This window comes from Netta rufina (assembly GCF_964035555.1).
Source record: "Netta rufina genome assembly, chromosome: 9".
Classification (NCBI taxonomy): domain Eukaryota; kingdom Metazoa; phylum Chordata; class Aves; order Anseriformes; family Anatidae; genus Netta; species Netta rufina.
The window spans coordinates 9645637-9655942 of NC_140132.1; the positions used below are offsets into that span (position 1 = coordinate 9645637).

A 10306-nucleotide genomic window follows, 5' to 3' on the forward strand; every position below is an offset into this window, starting at 1 on the left:
TAAATACAGTTAAATGCACAGTTAAATCTTTCTTTTGCAGTGGACTCCTGAGGGGAGACGCTTGGTTACTGGTGCATCTAGTGGAGAGTTCACATTGTGGAATGGACTGACTTTCAATTTTGAAACAATATTACAGGTAAATTCGTCTGTCAAGGTCTCTGTGCATTTCCTTGAGGTCCTGGAGCATGTTTTGGGGAAAAATTTTTCACCTGCTCCTCATCGTGGGCCAGTGATCTAAGTGTGGTAATGGGACCCTCAGGGTGTTTTGTTGTTTTTCTTTTTTTTATTTTATTTTGCTCTGACCCTATGTCAGGCTGTGGCTGTAGACAGTTCACTTAATGCTTCTCATTCCATTTCCGTATGCTTTACTAACTGTTCTCAGGGACTCACTACTCATACTAAAACAACACAATTTGGAAACAATATGTATATATCCTTTATTTAGAGGGCAGTTGTATACAGTACAAGGGAATGTTTTTTTTCCCCCAACAAGAATTTATTGAATCTCACTGGATCGTTACTGTTTTCATTTTTTTGTTTCATCTGTTTAAGTAGGAACTTGTTAAAACTTTGATGTTTGTTTGGGTCAGACAGTATTTGAACAAGTTTGCTAGATGTTTTGTTTCTGAATTTACAGGCTCACGACAGCCCAGTAAGGGCTATGACTTGGTCACACAATGATATGTGGATGCTGACAGCAGACCATGGGGGATATGTGAAATACTGGCAGTCCAACATGAACAACGTCAAGATGTTCCAGGCACATAAGGAGGCGATTAGAGAGGCCAGGTTTATACACAATATACCATTTTCTGTAGTACCTATTGCGATGATTAGACTGTTCTCTAAGTGTATTCTGGGTGAAGAAATGCATGGGTTCTGTCAGATTCTGGGAAACTTCCTGCACCACATAAACACAATATTTTCTTTTGTTTCCACATTCTCACCGTTTTGCTGGCACCTTTCTGAACTAGTATTGTCCCAGTATCCGCCTCTGCAATATGTTAGAGATGTATTTGTCTGCCGCATTTTGCACTGGTATTCTTTTCATTTTTATATGGTGACGATGTGTATCAGTTATTCCTTTTTATACGCACTGTGTAAGACAACAATTTCATTCCAAATAAAGAATTCAGTCTTTAATAACGTAACTGAATAAAATATAAAGCCTTCAGAAATAAAACACCTGCATAGTTCTCACAAAATAATAAAACACTAAATAAAGTGAAGAACTGCTTGGCTTGGTGAAGCCAAGACTTCCAGTAATACTAAATACCCACGCAGACTGCCACATACAGAAGTCTAATGTTAATACTGAATGGGTTCTTCAAGCCTGAAACTGTAAGCAAGCCATTGAAAAGAAGACCATAGGATATTCTCTTGGTTCAGTGTTGATGCCTCAGATGTGCAAATGTCTATGCATATAAAAAATGGAATCTAAAGTGATACTATCAGTAAGATGTAAATGAAGGGTGTCTCTAAAGCAAACCTGCATATAATCTTTAATAAGATACGGAAGTAGAAGAACTGTTTTTAAAGTAAGCCTGAAGAGAAGCTGCAGACCCCAAATGAAGCTAAAGCAGTGTTTCTTCAGGTTCAGGTGCTGGCCCTTGGTGGTAAAGGTTCACTGCCACTAAAACGTGTTCCACTAAAGTCACCATTTTTCTTTGATAGGATGTAGCATTTTCTGTTAGTTTGGTTATGAAAAGTGCTTATGTTGGATTCAGTTACTGTCTGACTATATTGTGGCCATACATTGAATTTCTCTACTATTTTAAGCTCTCTCCTGATCATAAAGATCCTAAGATTTCAAGAGGGCTCTCTCACGGACTTTCGCTGCATCAGAAAGGGAGTGAGTGCTGTCAGTTGCTGGGGATGTTCTGGCCTTAATCACATGGCTAAATAACTCCTTGCTTTTCCAGTGACTTCCATCAAGAGATGATGACTGCTCAGTCTGGAAGCTGCTTCTGTGTCTGTAGAAATCTTTTCAGGGTGTCGATGGGGTTGGCAGTAGAAGGGATATTTTTCCAAATTCCATTTACAATAAGTTTTATGTTTGTTTTATATATTATTTTTTTCCAACTAGCTTTTTCCTATGACCAGCTTTCCCTTATTTTTGCTTTTCTGCTGCAAAGCACGTGTGGCCGAAGAGTTTTTTCCCAAGAACTGTTCTCCTGTGCCTCTACACAGTGTCACTTTCTATTGGTATTGCCAAACATGAAAATCTAGGGTGACAGTTCCCAAGTCATTGGCATTGCTTCTCATGCTGCAGAGAAGGCACTACTATATGCAGTCATAGGTAGGAAGGTGCTAAGAATAAATTCTGGAGTTCTCATTTCACCGGGGACTGCAGTGCAATAGTAATCCTATGCTAAATTCATGTCTTGTGATGAAGTGGCAGGCACCGTATTCACTTAAAAGTCCCTATGTTCAAATGCATCTTTCAGTGTATAACACCTTACAGTATAATTTTGCCCTGTCTGAGAAGCATAGATAATCTGTTAAATGCTGACTTCTTTCCCCTGCTGTGTGTCTTCATGTAACAGTTTCTCACCCACGGATAATAAATTTGCTACATGCTCTGACGACGGCACTGTTAGAATCTGGGACTTTCTACGTTGCCATGAGGAGAGAATTCTTCGAGGTATGTGTACCAAAAGTACTGATGGGGTATTTCAGAAGGGGGAAAACCTTTTTTTTAACTAGGTGTTCACAGTACAGAAATACCAGCTTGTCTACATTTTTGTTTTACATCCCTATCTTCAATCCTCCAAACAATTTTTTGTTTGGCTGCTGTTGTAGGTGCCTTAAGCTCAGACCCGCAGTTCACAACAACATTACTTTGTTTACTGTCCACTTAAACTCTTAACGATGGGGGTGGATAGAAGGACATTTTTCTACCCCTATTGCTTTTCTAGGTCAGCAATACATTTACCTTTCTCCAGGCTTCAATCTTTGTGACCGCTTTTCCTTCAGAGCACACATTTTCATGTTGAGGATTCCATGCTTTTCACGGGAGTGCCTTTCATTCTGATTTACATGGAGGCAAGGTAGTCAGTATTTCTCAGTTCTTAAGAGGAGAGCTTAGAGAAAACAACTGTGTTTTGATCGCATCATGCATAGCACATGCAAAGGATTTTTCAGTCCAACATCTGTGTACACTAACTTCTGGTGCATTTCCGCTGATTGTGTAGAGCTTGCTCCCTCTCTTGCTGCAGTCTTACTGAATTGCAAAAATAGTTTTTGACAGCTATTCCTTTCTTGCAGAAGATGTCAAAGGTATATAGGAGGAGGATATATAAAAGGGTGCCTTGAGATTGGGGATTGTAGGCATGTAGATAAACTGCAAAGAAGATAGGCAATAAAAACATGGAATTATGCTTGTAGGTGTTTGAGCTTGTTCACTGCTTTCCCAAACTAAGGATTTTTCTTTTCTCTTATCAAGTAGATCTCTTTCTCTTGACTCTTAAGCTCTTCCTTTACTAATGCACTACTTTCAAACACCGCCACCTTGAAAAGATACTGTGCTCCAGCATTCTTGAAACAATGATTTTCTATTGGAAGCTGTGTATAGGCATTACTGTAGACATGTTCTTTACAGGTTCTGCAAAGCAAATTTCTGGGTGGTATCATTTAGATTCATTATTCCAAAAGCACCCAAACAGTATTGGGACATTTTTCTTGAGGCTTTACAAAATAAGTCATTTTGCACTATACGTGTTCTGTATCCTCCTCCAGGCTTGTACTTAACTACACATTTAAATTGTGTGGAGGAAATGGGGATTGCCTGCACACAGAGTTGTCAAGATTACAATAAACTCAAATTCTCCTACATTCTTAAAATGTTCTGCATAAGGTAGAAGGAGTAAAGCATTTAATTTACACCATAGAAAACAGAACTTACACTACATTTCCTTCTGTTACATTGTGTACTTGAACGCTGTGACTACATCTTAAATAGAATTTTGCTTTAATTTCTTGTAGTTTATATATATATAACCATATACAATTTTTAGTTGGCAAAACAGCTCTCTAAAGAAAATCCTTGTGGGTACATTGTACAAGTAGAAGCAGTGTACTTTGTTATATAAGTTGGAAATATTTTCAAGACTTCACATCTCTGGATAAAATTAGACAGGCCAGGTTACTTTGTTTCTGCTGTTAGATAAGTAAGGTCTGCCAAGTAAAAACACCAAAACCAAACCAAAACAAACACAACCAAACAAAAAAAAAAAAACAACCTACAAACACATGCGCTGGGTGTTTGGGGAGTGTGGGGGGGATGTTTCTGTAAAACATACAAGTTTAGTTTAGTTTTGCCTTTATTCCCTAGCACTATTTAAGTGATCAGAAGACGTATTTGAGAGAGCTGTATGGGAAACACTTAAATAGCTTCCTTGGTGGAAAATACTTTCATTAATTATTTGGAGTCTAGTGTGTATGGCTTTCAGAAACTGATCTTCAGCTTTTTGCTTCTCCACATGCATTTTGCCTTTAGGTAATACACTGCTTAGTACAGCCTTAAAAATCTAAATTATTTTGTAATTGCCCTTCCAAAGTTACAGTGATCTGCAAATTAAAATTCTGGTGGAACTTCACTATATTTCATTATGTACAAAAAGTGTTTATATCAAATACCCTGATAAATAGTTTTTATTACCTTCACAAACCATGTTTCAGCTGTTCTGGTTAATACTGATGCTGTGAAGTTTAAGTGATACTACAGTATAGTTCAGATAAAAAAACTTCACTTAGTATGTTGTAGTACTCTTCAGGTTATGTCACTCAATTACAAATTCAAATGAAATTGTCAATTTGCAGTCACATACTCAAAAGAAGAAAATGTATCACTCAAGGATAAAACAAATAGAGAAGTACAAAGACCAATATATTTCTTAGCAACCAATTAAGGAATGTAGTTTAAAAAAGCAGACTTAAGAACTTTAATGCTAGAGAATGCTTTTAAAGCAATTCTACCAAGAGCTTTAAAGGTAGTGGGATAAGCTTTGGTATAGAAAGGAAAATATTCTGTGGATTTACTATAGACACTTTTGTTTGCACTGGAATCAACTGATACAATTTATTTCCATTATTCAATGAAATGGTTCCCTTTACTCAAAAGTGGTCTAAACGAGCAATTCTAGTCATAACTTCTAAGGGTTGAGAAAACAAATTGGAAGTGGTAAATTATGTGGGACTTATTTTAGAGGTTTTGCTGGAGTTCTTTCAGCTCTCTGCAGTAGGCTATGCAATGAGCTAATAAATAATACGTATGAGCTAAATCACTCATTAAAGACGTTTTCTGCATGAGGCAGAACGTTTTACCTGTCCAGCTTCCGTTTTGGTCAAATTGAAAACAAACAGTGCACCCTGTTTTGTTCTTTATACATAATGCCAGTTCTGGATCCTTTTTCTTTAATCTTCCTTAGAGACCCTTTGCTGCCTAGCTTTTCACTGATTTATGTTGCTTTCCTGCTGTTTCTACCACCATGGCTTTCTGTATGGGGGTTTTCTGTTTTGTTAGAAGTATGTGCAAATCAATCAAGCGACTTTTTACTAACATGAAAAAGTAAATAGGATAAAAATCTTCCATTCTTTGGGGGAACGATCCTTAAGTTAGTCATCTTAAAGTGAATTACCTTAAAAGAGATTTAAGGTGGGGGAAATGGCATCATGTCAAAGTCACATACCTTCTTGTTTCTCCTCAAACTGATTGTGGTCTGTCTTTTCTATTGAAGCAAAGCTTTTATTCTAATTCTGCAGCAGTAGTTTCTGGCTCTGTTACTTTCTATGATGTTATTTTAAAATGATGGTAACAAGTATATTTGGTGTACTTCCTAAAAAGCACTGGTAGGAATCTAACTCGTTGAATTTTTATTTTATTTTTTTTAAATACGAGGACATATAAAGCAGTGAATGGAATATCAGTATGTTGTTTTCCTGTCAATAGTCTGTGACTCTGAAGGGCGTTTTCTGTAATGACACATAACAAAACACTGTTCGATCTTCAGTCTAAGCAACTGCAGTGAAGTTAATGCCAGGACTCATATAAACAGTTCCCATTCTGTGTGAACTTACATGTCAATGGCTTTTAATAGTGCTAATTACACCTGAAACTTTTTTTAAAAAACAAAAACAACAAAAAACATTAAGTGAAAGCTTGATGTCCCTTTTTGTTTATTAAGAAATTAATGTTATCAGCGATTTGGCAGATGGATGGGGATCTCTGGGCATTGGGTCTGTACTTCTGTATTCCTGAAAACATTTTAGGTGGATTATTTGTGAACATATGATTTCTTAATTATTCCCAGCATGAAACCATTGGTTAGGAGGCTACAAATTCAATTTTCAGTGTTGTCAATTTCATTGTCACTCCTTCTTTCCTTTACACTGCACATAACATCCAGTTGAAATGGGTCCTTGGGAGAACTGCAAGGTTCTCATTCTGAAGTCCAGGTTACCTATATGTTCTCGGGCTTCAAAGGTTTTCTGGCTTAAGTAGATCTCTTTACCAACAAAATAACATGTATGTTGTGTACATGCACGCTTGAAATCGCTATACTATATTATTTCTCATTTGCTCACAATATCTGAAAAAGGTATCTCCACAGCTATAATTTTTTTCTTCCTTCCTTCCTTCTACTCTGATTTTTGGGTCTTCATAAACAAATGAAGTATCATGTAATGCCTCTAATTGTTTAAGTATCTTGTACTGTGAAGGGTGAAGGATCTCTTCATAGTTCTTGCTATCTGCTACCTTATTGAAATGGCAAATCTTGTACTTAAATTTTGGAGATCTGTTCAGTAGATGAAAGGAACCAGAGAACCAGAACCATATCTTCATGTTAGTCTTCCAATCTTAAACATACGTTAGTAGCTAACTCTTAGCCTTTGAAGCAGCGTAGCCTCAAATTGTTACCTTTTCCTGGCATGTAATAGAACTCTATATTGGATGATGTGAAAGAAAAGATGAAAATAGCATTGATTTCTTTTTCCCTCTCTTCCATATGAGTTTTTTTTTCTGTTTTTGTTATATTTGTAGGGATAGAAAACCCATTAAATTCAAGAAATGCATTTATGCTGATACTGTGTAGAGAAGGCAAGTCCTTGAATTTTTTAACTTAAAAAATATATATATACATTTGAAATGTGAGTATAGAATCAGTTAAAACTCTTCTTTGTTGTTGGGCTTTAGTATGCCAGTTACACTTTAGGTCTTTGATCTTTGTGAATCTTCATTGCCAAAGCAAATTTTGGGATGGGATGAGAGTGGGAACTAGGTTGCAGCTAAGTCTGTTGAGGTACAGTTACACTCCAAACAGCCGTGCATCAAACTTTTCATGTGTTTGAGACACGAATAATGTTGGGGATCTCAGTAGGATGTTAATAATGACTCTGTGATGTGAGGGTCTCTTTTCAGAGTGATCAGATGATTTTTGCTCCATCTGACACATTTGGGCACTTCAGCTGTATGTGTAGTGCCAGCCCTGATGCTTCTTTTTTTGGAGTTATGCAAGGTTCTTGACACAGTCTCAGTTGTCTGCTGCCATTCACTTTTTAATTTTATTAGGAAACCTCTCAGTTGCCTTTGTGAGATTGAGTTAGAAATACTGTACACAATTTCCAGCTTCATCAGTGGAAGTCATCAAGCAAAATGTATTTTCCTAGTCTCTTTTCTTTACTTTTTTTCCATAGTTAAGTAACGCTAGGGATTTGGAATGTGAATAAAGATACTTTCTTGAGTTCATAAACTGTATCATTCTGATGCTTGTTAGGATGGTGGGTATAGTCCACATGGTAGATGGGAAGAATCAAACATCTTCCGGCACGAAGCTACTAAAATATGTTCATGTCATCTCATAACTCAATATTATCGCTGAATGCCCTTTTCCAATGCTACAACATCTTGGTTTTCTCTATAGGAGATTTTATTGAAATACCGAGTTCTGCTTGTATTGAACATAAATATGTCTGTTTGAGAGTTGAGAAACTTCCTGCTATGTTGGCTTCTATCGGGTTTCTATTTGAAAAGTGGTCTAGATTGAACAAAACCCTTTGTTTCAATCAACTACACTTGAGTTCATTGGTTTCTATAACGAAAAGGTGGTCGTTAGGGGGTAGCTTCATGATGCTTTTGCTCTGATCCTAAAGCAGTTACAGGGGAAGTGAGAATATCAAAGACTGCCCTTGGGGCTTTCTGTCTCTGACAAGCCTGTAAGTTTTTGGTCTTTATTACAGTTCTCTTCTGAGTTATGTTATGGTTTAAGTACAACATTCTAAGTCTTATACTTCTGATTTTCATCTAGAATCTAGTATTGAGTTACCAAAAAAAAAATAAATTCATAAACTAGCAATATAAATGATTCTCAATTGATGTATTAGAGATCATGAAAGATAAACCACAGCACAATGCTTTTTTTAAAAAAACAAACAGATACTTCTGTCAATATTTTTGTACTACAAGAATGAAGAGGCACTGTGTGTGGGAATGAGATTATTTTGGATTCAGCTTTGAAATGATTTTTTTCCTCCTGGTAAATATCCTGAAGTTTAAAGTTGCATAATCTGTCACATCAAATCCAAGGGCAGATTTCACACTAAAAGAAGGTTTTATTTGCTAATCTATTTTGTTAATCTTGGAGGGAATGTTGGAGAACACTAATGTTTCACAGAACAGCCAAGTCTTAGCACGGTTGAGATAACAGATGCTCGTAAAAGCAGTTATGTAATTGCATCAGTAGGGTTTCTTGCATCTACTTCCTTTTGTGTGTTTGATAATTACAGAGGGTAGGTGAATACTGGACTAGGTGAAAACTTTCTTGCAACTTGTTAATGTAAATACTGTAGTGTCTATTCAAAATGAACATATGTCACAACACCCTGCATAGTGTTCAGGATCTCATATATGGTGTGAACCACTGCTGCAGGTGTGTTTTATCCTAATGTTCTGCATATGGTTTTTGAGAGGAAAAGCAACACTTTAATCAGATTTCATTTACATTAATGAAAAAAATCCCAAACCGCATAGGCATTTAAATACTGATACTAAGATAAAAACATTTTTGTTACCTCTGCGCAAGTGTAATTGTTGAACAGAATGTAGCCTGTATGCATTAAGGATCTTAGCTTCCTTTTAGCTACTCTCAGTAGTAATTGTCATATTAAAGGTTCTCAGCAGAAACAGAATGGTTTGGAGTTACTCTTACAAAAGCGTTGTAACTCATCTTCTGATAAAATCTTACATGGATATGTACTCAAAATTAGGCACTTTTTTTTTTTTTAATGGAATCTAGACTAGATTCCTACAGAAATTTGCTATTCCTGAAGAAATGTTAGAGGTTGTCAAAAAAAAAAAAAAAAAAGAAAAAAGAAAATTCTCATCAGTGCATAGAAGCTTTCCTTGCAGGCCTCTTGATTTTTTTTTTTCTTGTGTGTGTGGGTTAAACAGACTTTTTAAACCATCCTGTAGTTACTGTACTCAAAAGCTTTTGTGTATCTAGGCAAGCATAGATTTTACCAAGCTTTTGATATTTTCTTTCATGTAATTTTAATTTCATGCTTAAATTACTTAGTATATTAATCTGAGTGATATTCTGACTTTAGTAGTAAGAGAGTTCAAATTTTACTATATGAATGGTATTGTAGTTAGGATACTTAACATTACATGTTCATAAGGACAGCCAGGCACCAGAAGATCGGGAAAGCTTGGAAATATTTTCCCTAAAATACAGTGGTTCTTTTTTCTCTTTCATACTTGCCTGACCTTATGTTCTTATGGAAAAAAAAAAAAAAACAACAAACAAACAAAAACAAACAAAAAAACAGTTCTGCTCATCATGTTGCATTTATAGGAAGACACAGAGCCAAAGCTGAAATTGGGGTGCATGCTGAAATGGGATTATGGAGCAGACCAGGAGAAAGGGACTAATAAGAATCCTGAAGGGAGGGGAAAAAAAAAAAAAAAAAAAGGATGAAAAGTGTACATACACATACTTTTTTCCCTAATATCTTTAAAATTTTATGTTCTGTGTCATGACTTTGAGAGACTGAAGTGTGAGTGCAGTTAGGAACACAATCTGTTCTCATTTTGGCGATGAGTTTGGAGCACTGTTTTAGCAAATGATGCCATGGCTCCTAGCTGTAAAGAGACAAAGCTGTCAGTACAGGTTGATTCAAAACTCAAGGCTTTTATCACTCCCCAAGAAGTGGTGTGGATTCTCATTTTTTTTCTGTTGTTGATCTAACAGCTTTAAAATTAAAATATCTAATATTATTAGACTGAAGGCCTGCTCAGGATTGCTTCATT

At 36.2% G+C, this 10306-nt stretch overlaps 1 protein-coding gene across 4 annotated transcripts in view; it reads left to right on the forward strand.

Annotated features, from left to right (window-relative positions):
- Positions 1–10306, forward strand: part of WDR33 (WD repeat domain 33) — a 67320-nt gene that overhangs the window by 20531 nt on the left and 36483 nt on the right. For all 4 annotated transcript variants that reach the window (XR_014618717.1, XM_084292260.1, XM_084292258.1 and 1 more), the window contains exons 5-7: positions 41–136; positions 638–789; positions 2547–2644. Coding sequence is in view for 3 of the 4 variants with exons in the window: in XM_084292260.1 (XP_084148386.1) it covers positions 41–136; positions 638–789; positions 2547–2644 (346 nt within the window). In the remaining variant the exon portion in view is untranslated. The remainder of the gene's footprint in view (positions 1–40; positions 137–637; positions 790–2546; positions 2645–10306) is intronic.